This window comes from Vulpes lagopus, chromosome 1 (genome assembly GCF_018345385.1).
Source record: "Vulpes lagopus strain Blue_001 chromosome 1, ASM1834538v1, whole genome shotgun sequence".
NCBI classification, from domain to species: Eukaryota; Metazoa; Chordata; class Mammalia; order Carnivora; family Canidae; genus Vulpes; species Vulpes lagopus.
The window spans coordinates 180,915,434-180,930,567 of NC_054824.1; the positions used below are offsets into that span (position 1 = coordinate 180,915,434).

Here is a 15,134-nt window from a genome sequence, read left to right on the forward strand (position 1 = left end):
TATTTGTTTTTAAGGGGGGAAGAGGAGTGCTATTCTGGGGTATGGGAAAAAGAAGAGATGTACTGCACCGCAACCCTGAAGATGCTTCGTTTATAGTTTGAATTCTCAGTCCCCAGTCCCTTTGGGAGTTAGGAAAACAAAATCTCCTTTTGATTCAGATTATCTAATGGGAGGGATATTCTTCTGGCATGACTTCAGAATTCAGAAAAAAACATGTATACCATTCCCGCATCAATATGACACAGGATTTTGGGAAAATGCAGTAATCCACCAAGATTCTCCTGAAAGAAAAACAACAAACCCTTACATTTTGAGAATATTGATAGTAAATTGTAGAAGTAAGATACAGGCAAACGTGTTAGCTGGGTTATGTCATTTCTTCTTAAATTGATCTATGAACTGGGTAAGAAGCAAAATTTGGTCTATTTTACAAATATGCTAAAAAAAAATCACTAGTAAGAGGAGTCTTCAAGTGATTTCTCCTTGGAGCATTTTGTAGGAAAGGAACAGACTACTTGGCATGACCACTTCCTGCCTTTTCCCGGCAAGGATCGCCTAAAATATTATTTCAAAAGATAAAGCAGACGTTTTTAATATTATAATTAATGTATATACTTAGAGAGCCAAAGGTATAAAATAACCATCTCGGCTACATTGTCTGATCTAATTTTATAACAACCTGTCAAATTCTGTGCTGAATTTATATCTAGAGATAGGGCAATTTTAGTCTGACTATATTTTTTAACTAATAGGGAAATACTGTTAGACTTTTTGTCCCCACCCCCACCTCCACCCCCCTCCCACCCCGCCAAAAAAAAAGCTGGCTTTACCTTCTACTGTGCTAAGGAAACATATACTTTCCCCCAACTATGTTCTTGGGCATTTAGGTGGACTGTTAACAAAGTCAAACCTCAGGCTTTCCTGTGTGTGTGTGTGTGTGTGTGTGTGTGTGTGTATTTTAATGTTGCCAACCTAATAACCTATAGACTTTTACCAAATGGCTCATTTGGAATTTGAAAGTCTGACTTCGGAAAGAATTCTTGATTTCTAAAACTAAATAGCATTTTAATATAAATCTGCACGATGTGAAGGTTCCTACCTTTGCAGGTTGTAAGACACCTTGGTGTTTTTAAGTTACTTCCAAACCCATACATTTCGGTAATGCTCACTTTGGGATCTGACCAGTCTCAGTTCCACAGGACCCGTCTCTGGTTAGACACACCAAGTCTCCAACTGGTTTGGACAGAGAGGGCTGGGCAGGGAAAGGACTCCCGGTAACGCATACCCTGTGTCTTTCATCTCACACCAGGCCGACCTGGAAACTCAAAGTCCAGTAATTTGACGTAAACCGACAATGACAATTGAAATGGCCACTTCTGAGATTATTTAAGAGAAGGCGCCGGGTATAGACATTCATCAATGAAACACTGGAAGAAAGGGTTTTTATTCCTAGGTTTGCTTTTTAAAATAAGAATAGAGTAAATGGCACAATAGATTATATAAACAAGGACTTCAATGACAGGCTGTCCAAGGGAGAGCAATATATTTTACCGGGGGTGACTCGACGCCACACTTTATCACCCACACGAGGGGAAGCCGATTTTCGTTTGGTCAATAAAACAGAAGCTCCAGCGTCGGGCCCGGGCCCGGCGGACCGCGTGGTGGGGCCTGGACGCCAGGCGCCCCTGTGGGCTGGGGCGCAGCTGGGGCTGGCGCTGCTGCCCGGGGGTGTCGGGGTGTCGGGTGCTTCGGCTCTGTTTGCCTAGTCAACAGTGCTGCGGGGGTGGGGTGCAGAGGGAAGGTGCATTTGGCCCTTCGTGCTCTGGTAACTCGGCGCAGGCCTGGGTGTAAGTGGAACTGGTTATTCCAGAGCTGGATTTACTGCCGTCTCCCAACTGTTGAAAATTGCACTCCGTGGGCTGCAAGGCAGGGGGGCCGGGGGCATCTCATTATAGGAGGCGAGGTTTCTCAGAGGCTGGACTCTCTGCTGAGTTACTGAGGGGCTGACTTGAATGTGGACTTGGACCAAATAATTTTCTGATAAGTTGGCCATAAATCCTCAGTGAAATAAGCTTGGTGTTCTCAGCCTATCTATTGGCTTTTTGATCATTTTTATGGCTTTTCCTTTTGCCGGTCAAATTATCCTTATATGCTCCTAAAGCTCCTCTGACATGGATTAAGTCAACACAAACCAATAGACCTTCATTACTTTGGCAACTGGTTTTGATTTGGGGGCAATAAATACAATGACACAGACTAGATTACCCCGGCCAAAAGGATATGTGATAAGCCGTAAGGATGTCAGGGCCCTGGCGCTCTTTTTCCTGCATAATGTGAGAAGGAATTAATAGCAGCTTTTGGCCCAAACTGAAGATAGAAATCTGGTAGAGAAAAGAGCCTAAGTGCAGCTTCTAGGTCAAGAAGTGGGTCACGGGGAGGTCTGTGCACACCCGCTGGGGCCTGGCGCTGTGCTGGGCTCTGGCAGGCAGGGCTCGGGCCAGATATAGGAGGAAGCTAATGCATGATGTCATCCACGAGGGTCTTCGTGTCCAGGAGGGGAGATGAGACCATCAGTGGGAACGAGATTTATGTGGCGATAAATGTACAGAGAAGAGAGAAATTCAGTAAGCTCTGGAACGGCGGAGGAAGGGGTAGTGGAAGAAACGAGATCTACAAATTTGGGGTTTGGAGAGATTATTTGCATTATAAAAAATAGTTGAGAAATATTATTGTTTCAAGTTGTTTTGTTTTTTTGGAGGGGCGGGGGTGGGGGGAATTGAAACCTAAAGAAAATCAGGAAAAAAAATAGCATAATGAACACATGTAGTCTTTACCCAACTTCAGTAATTTTGTTAACATTTGCTACCTGTGAATATACACATTTTTTTTTTTTTGGCTGCCTATTTAGAAAGTAGGTTGCAGGCATTCTAATATTTTATTGGAACGATTTCACCAAGTATCTCGAAAGAAAAAGACCTCCTTCTACAGCCACAATACTGGTATCACATTTAAGAAATTCATCGTCGTCCCGTGTTCAGCTTTCTCTAATTGTCTCAATAAAGTCCTTCCTTTATAGATTTTGTTTCCCATCCAGGATACAATCGATCACATTTAGTTGCCAGGTGGTTGCTTTTTAGTATCTTTTAATCTCAAATCTCTCTGCCTTTTAAGTCATTTGCTAAATATTTTCTTGCCATTGAAATTCTGCATAAAATCAACTGACACCTTCATCAGTCACCTTCTCAAACTCATGATGGCAGAGATGGGGTATAAAGGAATCGAAACCCCTTTCTGCCCGATAAGCCCCTGGTTGATAAAGGCCTCTTGGCATAGAAATAGAAAGAGAAGTAGACATTTGAAGCTGATACATTTTGAATAAGAGGTACAGGCCATGTGTGCTGGGGAAGGACCAGCAGAGAACATACCTGAAACTGCGCCCGGGACTCTGGCCCCTGCTCCCCGGGGGGAGAGGAGACCGAGCTTCCTGGAAAGGAATCGAGGTGGCTTCCATGCCCGGGCTGGGCAAACGCTCTCCTGACAGTGGAGCCGCTGCTCCTCATTCTCCTTCTCCCTTCGAGGCTCTACATAAGCATCTCGTCCTCTCTCAGGCATCCTGGGCAAGCACAAGTATGCCAACACCCCCCCCCCCCCTTCTCCTTCTCCCTGCCGCTGAATCATGGTGCTTCCTTCTGTCTTCAACACCTTTCTTCACCTCCACCTCCCAGGGCCCTCCTTTGAGAAATGTGGGGGCCGTCAGGAAGTCGCCCTCCTGCCCCTTTTCTTTTCTTTGCCCTCACCTGTAACATCACAGCTCTCTCATGGGCCTGTGGTGGTTGGGGTGGCTGCCCCAACCGCCAGGCCCTACCACTAAGTCCTGAGTTTCTTTAAAGACAATGGCTGTGCCTTTGAACTCCATCTACCTAGGGCCTAACATGCTCCCTGAAACTTTGCAGGTATTCAGTGAAAATCTATTGGCTGAGTGAATGGACCCGTGAACAGAGGAGTGACTGAAGAGCACCCCCAATCAGCTTTCTGGGCCAATTATACAGAACTCTTCTTACGACTGAAAACAACTTAATAGTGCATTGACTTGAGCAAGGAGCATTACAAGTGTGGAGTCAGTAATGATTGATCAGCCCCTTTGTGCAAAACACTGCACTTTGTATTATTGAAATGTTCTGGAGGAAATAGGTGCTCATTCCTGAGAGTCCTAAGGGGAGGGACAGAATTTGGCCAAACCCACAATGAGCCATGTGAGCACATTCCCCTGCGCACTACAGGCCGTGGGCGCCCAGGTGCAGCTCGCTTCCCAGGTCTTTTTTTTTTCTCTTTCTCTCTCTTTTTAAGGATTTTATTTATTTATTCATGAGAGAGAGAGAGAGGCAGAGACACTGGCAGAGGGAGGAGCAGGCTCCCTGCAGGGAGCTCAATGTGGGACTCAATCCTAGGACCCCAGGATCACTCCCTGGGCCGAAGGCAGATACTCAACCGCTGAGCCAGCCAGGCATCTCATATATTTTGTATTTTTTTAAAATTGTCTCTAGCAGCTGCTGCTTGTGCCCCCAAAGGTTGATTTCATCCTGGCTCTGAGGAGCAGGAAAAGGTTAAAAAAAAAAAAAAAAAGATCATTTGTGAATTTTGCATAAAGGAATAACATCCAGCTGCCTTCGTGGCCACACCGTGGCCAGGTGCCCGTCTTTCCTTCCCTGCCTACCCTGCCCGCCCCTGGCGCCAGCGGCAGCACCCCAAGACGCTGCCCCCCATCAGGCAGGCACCGGGGGAGCCCCGGGCCAGGAGACAGAGGGAGGGAGGCGGAGAGGCACCCAGGGCTCCGCGGCGCTTCCGTCCCAGCGGGGGATGCGGACGTGCCCCGGCAGGTGACACGGGCCTGTGTTCGGGGCACACACGAAGCAGCTCGCGGGGGAGGGCGAGGGGCGGCCTCCCTGAGACCCCCGCCCCGGGCTGGGCCGCCCCAGGAGTGACAATACTGTGTGAGCGCAGCCCAGGCCAGCGTGAATGGCAGCTGTTATCTTTGAACAATAAATTCGCACACACACACACACAGAAAAAAGGAAAAAAAGAAAGAAGAAGAAAGAAAGAAAGAAAGAAAGAAAGAAAGAAAGAAAGAAAGAAAGAAAAAAGGAAAAAAGAAAGAAGAGAAAAAAGAAAGAAAAGAAAGAAAGAAGAAAAAGAAAGAAAAGGAAAAAAGAAAAAAGAAAGAAAAAGAAAGAGAAAAAGAAAGAAAGAAAAAGAAAGAAGAAAGAAAGAAAAGAAAAGAAAGAAAAGAAAGAAAGGAAATAAAAGAAAGAAAAGAAAGAAAGGAAAGAAAGCCGAAAAAAAAAAAAAAAAAAAGAAAGAAAGCCGAATGCAGTCTTGAGTGTGGGCGGCCAGGATGTCGTTCTCGAACGAGTCGGGGAGAGGCAAGGTTTTTCCCCGAAAATGATCCCATCCCTTACTCCCCCCACGAAGGGGAGAAAAATCGGAAGGTGGTGTCCTCAGACCTGAGCTCCCGACCGTCAGAGGTCTGGAGCAAGTGGTTAGAGACCTGAGGTTAGGAATGCGGGACCCAAGGCCTGGAGCCAAAGGTTAGAGACCTGAGGTTAGGAATGCGGGGCCCAAGGCCTGCAGCGAGCCAGCGGTTAGAGGCCTGAGGTTAGGAATGCGGGGCCCAAGGCCCTGGACGCTGGGACCGCGCTGCCCTGCGCACCCCGCATCTCTACCGGCAGCGCATCTGCGCGCCGTGGGTGACCCAGAATCAGCCACACGGCACAGGACCGCGACCCTTTGTGATCAGTGTCCCGGCGGGTTCCCGGCTCAGAACCACCGAGCCCTCTCCCCGAAGGTCCAGGGGAGGGCCCCCGTGGTGCCGGGTGCCAGGGGGGAGGTGTCTCCCGGCGCTAGAGCACCGGGCACCTAGCGATGCTGGATCCACTGCCAGGGGCTCGTGTTTCTCCCATGTACCCACACCCCAGTTCCCCGCCGCAGTTCCAGACTCTTCCACAGGCCAGATATGGAAGTCACTGGGGAAGATTCCCAGGCCCGCGCCTCCCCGTGCTGTGCTCGCTCGACTCTCATCTCAGTGGAGTTTCCGCGGCTGGTGGTGTGGGCACCCCCGATCAGTGCGGGCCCAGTGAGGGGGTGATGGCTTGGTGAGAAAGGCTTCAGGCAGGGGCAGGGTGCAGGCTCACCCAGTCCCGGGGGTGGGGGGGCTGGGGCTCCCCACTGTTTTGTGCCCAGTGAGCCCAGGGAGAAGCAGAGCCACGCGGAGGCCCAAGAGCCACTCAGCCTGCGGCCTGGACGCCCGGTGCCTCCTCTGTCCCCTGTGCCCTGCCCGCCGCCCTGACGGGGATCTGTGACGCCCACCCTTTGCTCACGTTACCAAGCCTTGTATTTAGGGGTGACTCACCCCCCCCCCAGTTGTGCCAGGACCCTTCCCATGTGCTCTCCTTTGGCTCCCCAGGGCTCGATTTTACCCCCCTCCTAACTGTAAAGTGGACAGTGTATTTATGGTCGAAAATTGGCCGCTGCAGCAAGTTTAATTTCAAAAACAGAGTTCTGGCCTATATTCAAGATTACTATGGAAATGGCTGTTTCTAGCAATTCCCTGATAAGCTGCAGTTCAAGGATGCAAGTCTCCGTGGGAGGTTTAACATCCACCAAATGGAAGACCTGCTTGTTGCAACAGTGATTCGCAAGAACTGCTCTCCTGGGTCTTAACCGTGGAATATCCTCTCTCTCTCTCTCTCTCTCTCATCCTGTCTCTCTCTCTCTCTCTTTTTTGCATGTGTGAGTTTGTGGGATGAGAGCTCCAGCAACGTCCTCAGTTTGCGTTGGCTGCAGGGACGGGAGCTACATGTTGGAACCAGCCTTGCAAAGCCTCCTCCTCTCTCTGGTGCTTTTCCCCCTGACCGCTAACTCTCCAAGTCCCGCTCTTCCTTACCTGCCCAGGGAACACAAACCGGGCACAAGCCAGTTTCCAAAGTCCACCTCCTGGAGCGGGACTGGGGCCGGTGACCAGCGGGGACCCCCCAACAGCTCCAGGTCCCATCTCTGCACCTGCCCTGGGAGACCCGACTCCGGGAAGGGTCGTTAGGTCGTTGGCTCCCCGGGGGTGCTTCCCGGGAGGCAGGTATTGGTTTCTTTTTTTTTTTTTTTTTAGATTTATTTAGATTTTATTTAAATTTTATTTTACATTTTATTCATGAGAGACAGAGAAAGAGGGAGAGGCAGAGACACAGGCGGAGGGAGAAGCAGGCCCCGTGCGGGGAGCCGGCGCGGGACTCGATCCTGGGACCCGGGGTCACGCCCCGGGCTGTCCCCGGAGGCGGTTTAGGCCGGAGCATCCCCAGCAGCGGGGCCGCCGCGTTCACGGCCGACTTCGCCGAAGCCAGGCGGCGGAGCGAGGCCCCGGCAGGTGGCCCCGGCAGGTGGGCCCGGCAGGTGCCCTGGGGTCCTGCGCTCCCGGAGCTGCGGGCCCTCCCTTGGACACGGGAGGTCAAGCGGAGAAACCCCAGGAGGTCCCCTGCCTTTCGCGGCTCCTGCGGTTCCCACGCTCTCCTCGGGGCTGTCACCGCCCTAGACCCCGGGACAGGTGCTGAGGGCCGCCGTGGCCCCGGTCTTCCTCCTGGGCAGGCCGCCCCATTCTGTGTCCTCCAGAATTGGGGGAGCTGCTCCGTTGGGGCGGGGGGCGAGCCCGACGGCCGCGGGTGGCATCTCCCCAGCTCCTCGTGGGCGCCCCCAGGTGCCCGTGCACCGGCCCTCGCACCCCCAGTCGGCCCGGGGGGGCGCCTCCCCGGTGGGCTCCGAGGCTAGGAGGTGTTCTGCGGCCCGAGCAGGCCCAGGGAGACGGGCGGGGGGTGGGGGTGGCAGGCTGGGTGGTGATGAGCAAGCGCCCCGCGGGGGCTGCGTTCTCCCCAGCTCCTCGTGGGCGCCCCCAAGGTGCCCGTGCACCGGCCCTCGCACCCCCAGTCGGCCCAGGGTGGCATCTCCCCAGCTCCTCGTGGGCGCCCCCAGGGTGCCCGTGCACCGGCCCTCGCGCCCCCAGTCGGCCCAGGGTGGCATCTCCCCAGCTCCTCGTGGGCCCCCAGTCGGCCCGGGGTGGCGCCTTCCCAGCTCCTTGTGGGCGCCCCCGGGGTGCCCGTGCACCGGCCCTCGTGGCCCCCGTCGGCCCAGGGTGGCACCTCCCCAGCTCCTCGTGGGCCCCCAGTCGGCCCGGGGTGGCGCCTCCCCGGCGGGCTCCGAGCTAGGAGGTGTTCTACGGCCCGAGCAGGCCCAGGGAGACGGGCGGGGGGTGGGGGTGGGGGTGGGGGTGCACTGTGGGTGGCGACGAGCAAGCACCCCGGGGCAGCTGTGCGACCTGGCGACGCTCAGGTGGCTGAGCAGGCCCACGGGTCTGCTGCTCGCGGCCACGGCAGCTCCACCCGCGACCGCGACCGTGTGTTAGCAGGTGCGCGCGTTCCCGCCCCCCGCGGAGGAAGCAACAGACTCGCTTTCATGAATTTAAAACAGGGCGCCTGGGGGGCTCAGGGGCTGCCTCTGCCTTGGGCTCAGGGCGTGACCCGGTCCCGGATGGAGGCCCACGTCGGGCTCCCCGCATGGAGCCTGCTTCTCCCTCTGCCTGGGTCTCTGCCTCTGTGTCTCTCAAGAATAAATAAATAAAATCTTTTAAAAAGAGACAATTAAAAACGTGGGGGTGTGTGCCTGGGTGACTCAGTCCGTGTCACATCCAACGCTTGGTTTGGGCTCAGGTTGTGATCTCTGTGGGATCCCGGCCGTGGGCGGGCTCTGCACTCAGCTCTGAGTCTGCTTGAGATGCTCTTTCTCTCCTTCTGCCTGTCCCGCCCTAAAATAAATAAATACATTTTTTTAATAAATACATTTTTAAAAATAAAAATTCAAAAAGAAAAAAAAAAACAACCCTGTGGTTCCAGCATATTCCAGCACAATCTCAAGTGAGAAGAATCGAAATATAAGGCTTGACAGTTCCACCTCAGAATTCCGGAGCATACCCTGGCCTTGGGCCACATGGAGGCTACCGCCCGTCGGTGTTTCAGAACGAATCCTCTTGGGGAAAAAAATAAATAAAAAGCAACACCCATGTATCTTATTCTGCAAATACGGAATTCAAAGCAATTGCAGTTTCGACTAAGCGCGGGGAAAATACACATTTTAAGAAGATGCAAGTGTGATAACTGAATAGGGCTTGCAAGGCCGTCATTCAGAAAATGACCTTACACGGAGTGTGCGATGAATTGGGGGGTATCTCCGGGGAAGGAGGTTACTAGGGGGTGCAGCGCGAGGCCTCGGCCCGCCGGGCAGCGGTGCTGTGTATTTTAAGCACAGCTGAGGAAGAGCAGAGCAAGAAGGACCTTCCAGCCACGGGGACTCAAGCCACGGGCCCTCGGGAGGCGATTTCCAAACCCCAGCGCCCTGCGCAGCCTATCGCAGCGCCCGCTGCCCCGCTCGCCCCAGGTCGGCCGCCTGCTTCTTCAAGGCCTTCATCGGCGGCTCGGGATCTGCAGTGTGAGGCTCGGAGTTGGCTCCCTTGGCCGTCCCCCCAGGTACTGAGGGGTGCGGGGTGAGCTTTCGGACGTCAGTGGCACCAGGAGGACGAGCCACGGCCCCTCGGACCCCACACGGCGACGACGGCCCGCGGGCCGGGCTCTGTGCGCTTGGCCTTCCCCTCCTGGCGCCTCCCACCTTCGACTCGCACAGAACTGTGCAAACCCCCCGATTTGATAGGTGATGCCGACGAGTGACGGGGCTGGGACGCGGCCTCTGGACGCTGGAGGCCGGGCCGTGGGCCGCGGGCCGCGAGGTGGCCGCGAGGGGCCTGAACCTCGGGCCTCGACGGCGGACTTCCCCTGGCACCACCGAGACCTCGCGGGGCAGGGGGCAGGTGGCCGTCGGCCTCTGGTTTGGCCCGACTGAGCTGTCACAAGGACTCTGGGGCCTCCTTGGTCTCCTGCGAGGTGGCGGCCCGGGCGACCTCCTGCGCCGGCCTCCTTAGTGGCCTCGGCCGCGGGCTGAGCGAGAAGGGCCCAGAAACATTCGGGCAGGAGAAGCAAACCAGGCAGCCTGTCTCCTCTCTGGAGGCGCACACCCCCACCTGGGGGGGTGGGGAGCAGTCGTGTCCTCCTGAGGATGACAGTTTACGGGGCGCACGAAGACGAAGCCAACAGCCAGGAACGAGGGGACAGGCCTCCGCCGCCCCGACAGTAGCAGGGGGTTTTGCTGGTGGGATTCCAGCTGGCCCTGTCAGGCTTTGACCTCTCAAGGCCAAGCCCATGGCTCCACTCCTTTTTCCCAGGCCGCAGCTGTCTTTGCAGATAAAGGATGTAATGACTCTCGGAAGGGCCACACAGACCGGCGGGAGGAGGACTCGCCCTGCGGTGGGGGCAAACTATTTTGCCCCCCAAACTGCAGACTTCTGTGTTTCTGGATTCTCTGTGTACTTGACTCCTAAGCTCCTCTAACTGAGGGTCTTTCAGAGCCACGTGAAAGGTGTTGACGGCAGCCGGACGGTTTCTACCTACTCACACAACATGCCTGAATGTTTTCTGAAACGAGTTTTTCCCAAACTGAGCTCAGCGTCTTCCTGCACGAACCTGTTCTCTCCTCCTATGTACCGCGTCCCCGTCCAGGATAGCCCCGTCTACGCGGTCATCTCACAGGGAAGCATCAGTCACCTTGTGTCTCCTCTGCTGTTGCCCAGCCTCACTCGGTCTGAGAGGGAGCACCTGTGCCTGAGAAATCTCCCTCACCCGTTCTTTCCCTCCAATCCCGCTTCCATTGGTAAATGCACTGCTTGTGGTGACCAAGAAAATCAACTCCTATTTTCTCCTCGTTTCCTCCCCACTTTCACTGTCACCTTCCGTCACCCTGTAACCAGAGCCAAATTAATAAAATACAGATCAGATCACATGAGGCTACTGCTTAAACTCCTACGGTGCCCACCCCCACCCCACCCCCGCCGCTGACTATGGGACAAAATCCGAATATCAGTGTGGTACTTAAATTTCTTATAAGATGAATCTACTTGATGGTTCTATCTCTTACCAACTTTTAAAATCCTTTCCCATTTCAAACACACGTATTCTTGGACTATATTTTGGGTCACATTGGATTTCTTACTGTCGCCCCAAACGCTAAGGACTTTAATGTTCCCTCGTCCTTTTTATTTCAAATTGTTCCATCCAAGTAGAAGTTCCTGCTTGAAATATTTGAACGTTCCCTCACCCTTCAAAGAACAATCACATTCCAATACGACTCCACCTGCACCCCGATAGGTTCGTTTGTGACACTATCATAATGTGTATTTATAAAATATTCTGATCATTTGTGCATATGTGTATGTGTGTGGGGGGGTTCCCTCCTCTGATCACAGAATCTGAGCTAAAATACCTAACTTTGTGTAGGAATTTTTGGGGGGATTTTTTGGCTTTTTTTTTCTTTTCTTTTTCTCAGGTGTTATTTAAATTCTAGTTAGTTGACATACAGTGCAATTTGGGTCAAGAGTAGAATTCAGTGGTTCACCACTTACAACACCTTGGATTATCTTGGTATTTTCATTTCCTAGCTCGATAAAGCGCTCACGATAGATGGTCAAATAGCGTTGAGTGAATGAGCAGAACTGGTAGGGAGCGCAGCCAAGACAACACTATGAAGAGATACGGTATTAAATGAATTGTGTGACGGTGTAAACCTTTGAACCAAAAAAGACTACGGAGAGCGAAGATATATAAAACTCCTTAGGGTGCTCAACTAAACCAAGATTCCACGTATCAGTAGCTTGGTTGGGTGATGGGGTCACAGAGAAAGCTAAATGAAAAGGGGACCTCGTTTAATCCCACTTTTACTCAGATCAAACTATTTCTTTGAAAATCAGTCAAAAAAATTCCTGTAGTGGCTGCTTCCTACCTTCCACACCGCCCTGCACCTAAATCCAGTCTCGTGTCACTCAGAGCTGGAAAGTGCTCAGCAAACCCGGGTGAACGAACCTTAAAGAAACCTTGTGTACAGTAACACCCCTGAGAGCCCAGGATCCAGCTCCTCCCATCAGGGCTCTGCGTGCAGTTTTCTGTCTCTAGATGTTTGGTTCGACATCGAACGCCTATGGGTTTTTTGAGGTTTTTTTGTTTTTGTTTTTGTTTTTTTTACAACAATTCAGTTGTCACATCGAATCCAAATCAAGGCGATGACTGTGGAAAGGGCCCGCGGGGCTAGCACGTGCGGCTCCTCCACTGTCTCGGGATCTTTCCCAGGAGACTCAGCTAATTTAATTTGCTTCTTTTCCAACGAAAACAAAAACAAAAACAAAAAGCAAAGAAAAGCCTGTAAAACAATGATTCCTTCAAGTCAAAACCAGAGCTTCCGGCACGGGAGGGAAGATACGGTGAATAACGTGTTGGTGTGGACGAGAGCTCCTAGAGATCGACGGCGGGGTCCTCGGGCCTCGGTGCGTGTGAGCCCCTCGCGGGGATGAGGCCGCAGAGGGAATCGAGCGGATGCTTGGGCCACACTTTCCGACCCTAGACCTTGGCTGGTACAACCGTAGTCGCTGTCGTGACCGGGACCAAGAAAGGGCGACTTCCCCTCCCTACCTTGGGCTTCGTCGTACTGAGTGGCGCCGGCCTCGCGCTTGCGCTTGGTGTGCGTCCCAGGGTAGCTCCAACGTCCTGAACGTTTTCCTTTGCTCCCTAACTCCCCTCACGGTTGTTTCAATCCTTCCAGTTGGCAGATGACTTGATCTCGGACATTCTCCCCACCATTGGCTCGGTGACGACAGTCTTGTTGTTGATCCTCTTTCTGGCCGTGGTTGCTTCTGTGGTTGCCTCCAACAAAAGGGCAACTCAGGGAACCTACAGCCCCAGCCGTCGGGAAAAGGAGGGCTCTCGAGTGGAAATGTGGAGCAGGAGGCCACCCCCCGCCCTGGAGAGGCTGATTTAGGAGCCTTCTGTCTCCTGGGAAAGAGATGCGCACACTGCGAAGCTGAGGACTGCACCCGACTGTCTTTCCAGCGTACCTGGACGTAACAATTTCCAACTGGGATCTCACAGAAACCCTGGGCAAGATTCCTCCGGCCGCCTTAAGGACGTGCGTGGTGCAACCTGACATCCTCGTTTCATTACATTGGCCAACCCCACAACAATGTTTTCGCGCCAGTGATTTCAGCCTCAGAATTAGCAAAAATACCTCCCAGGGGACAGTGTCTTCTGGGAAAGCCTCCAGTGCCTGTCAGACTTTTTGCCCCTTGCAACCTGGGGACACCTTTCTTCGTTTGCCCATTAGCTGGCAGTATTTTGTTTTTTCTTTTTTAATGCAAAAACTACAAAATGCAATTCTCACTCTTCTTGTCATGTGGTGAAAGGGTTCAGTTGTACACCTATGATGAGATGCACACTTTTGCCTTTTAATCATGGACTCAAGAAAGCCCTGGGAATGATCTATGTTTAAAAAGTGACCCGATGTCAACTAATAAAAATGGAAATGTGGTCATTCTCCTTTTATGAGTATTTTTTGTATTTTGTGATATTACATGTGATCGAGGTAGCCTCTAGTTGCATTTGAGGAACCTTCTTAGAAGTTAGATATTTTAACGACATCATCTCAAGCATTACATTAAAAGACGTTGTTTTCTACAAGGGGTTGCTTACAGTCAACATATTTCCCTAGACAGAAAACAAGATAAAAGGAAAACTGAGATTCTCAAACCTAAAAGACCGGACTCTTTCCTTCCAGCTGTTCTTTGGTAAGTCAGAGTCAGTGTCAGTGACATTGTCTAAAGGTGAGAAAGAACCCCGAAGTGAGGTGTATGCACTTTAAGGGGTAAGTGTGTAAGACTATCTGTGGGGTACAGAGAGAAAAATACTAGAAAATACTAAAAATTTGGTTAGAATTGTATATATGTTTTAAAACTAAAACATTAAGGTAGCATACAAATTAAAGTTTAAAATATACACAGTAAAATAGCATATGCATTTAATATACGTGTATATTTGGGATATATGCTCAAAAATTTTAATGACATGAATTTTAAAACCTGCTCTAGAGCAATCCATGCTCCTCGACCGCTGGAGGACATCCCTGGAGAAGTTCGCCCTCTCTCCTCCCTGTCATCAGTGTTCCCACTGCTGGATCATCCCGACGGCACCAAACACGCGGTCAGGTTTCCTGTGATGTCAGGTTCTCTCCTGGGCCCACTTCAGTTACTCTTCATTTCTTCCCCATCCCTTTCAGCAAAACATCCCCCTAAGAGTTTTCTATACTCTCTGCCTCTCCTCCCTCTCCCCTCATTCTCTCTTGAACTCAAACTAATCCGACTTTTCCCTGCACCCGCTCCATGAAACAGCTCACGTCAGGGTTGCTGACGACCCCCACGCTGCCAAACACGGTGTTGGGTCCTCAGTTCTCAGCTAACCTGCCCTCTCAGTAGCCTTTGAGACAATTGTCATTCCTGCCTGCAAATACTTTCCACCCAGCGAAACCCATTTCATCTTCATTGTCCCCATACTTCCCTGTCCAGCTTCTTTCCATCCTCCTTCATTACCCATCATCTTCCTGACCTTTGTGCAATTTTTTTCCACACTGATTGTCACAACTTGTCAACTCATAGACATTTTTGCTCTCTACTTCCTCAGACTAGAATTTAAGTTACATGAAGACAAGAACTTCTTTTCTTTCACTGCCATATTCACCTAGAACAGGCCTAAAACGCAATCGATATTTTCTATTGTGAACAAATAATGAATCAATGTCGTACAAATTTGTACCTGACCCCAGCAAATCCCCAGCTGCCAACATTAGTGTGGGCGCTCTTTGGGTGGCAGCTCCGCGCTGCGGGCGCGGGGCTCGGGGCTCGGGGCACCGGGCCCCCGGGCGGGGTGTAGAGCGGCCCCAGCCGTGACTTGCTGCCCGGGTGGCCTGGCCGGGGGGGCCCCTGGGAGAAGCGCAGCAGGGGTGCGCTCACCGGTGACAGGAAGGCCTCAAGAGGCTGCCGCGCGGCCCCTGCAGTCCCAGCCAGGGCAGGGGAGGCAGGAGGTGACAAAGGACCAGCCCTGAAGTGGGCCATCCAACCTGCCCCATCTCCCTTCCTGGCCTCACCACCCCGGGGCCACCAGGTGGTCTGGGCCCCG

General features: G+C 52.2%; 1 protein-coding gene across 3 annotated transcripts in view; it reads left to right on the forward strand.

Moving 5' to 3' along the window:
- Positions 1 to 13,358, forward strand: part of CRB1 (crumbs cell polarity complex component 1) — a 141,872-nt gene extending 128,514 nt beyond the window's left edge. For all 3 annotated transcript variants that reach the window (XM_041764851.1, XM_041764832.1, XM_041764841.1), the window contains one exon: positions 12,733 to 13,358. In XM_041764851.1, coding sequence (XP_041620785.1) covers positions 12,733 to 12,948 — 216 coding nt within the window. In that variant the 3' untranslated portion in view covers positions 12,949 to 13,358. The remainder of the gene's footprint in view (positions 1 to 12,732) is intronic.
- Positions 13,359 to 15,134: the final 1,776 nt, after the last annotated feature.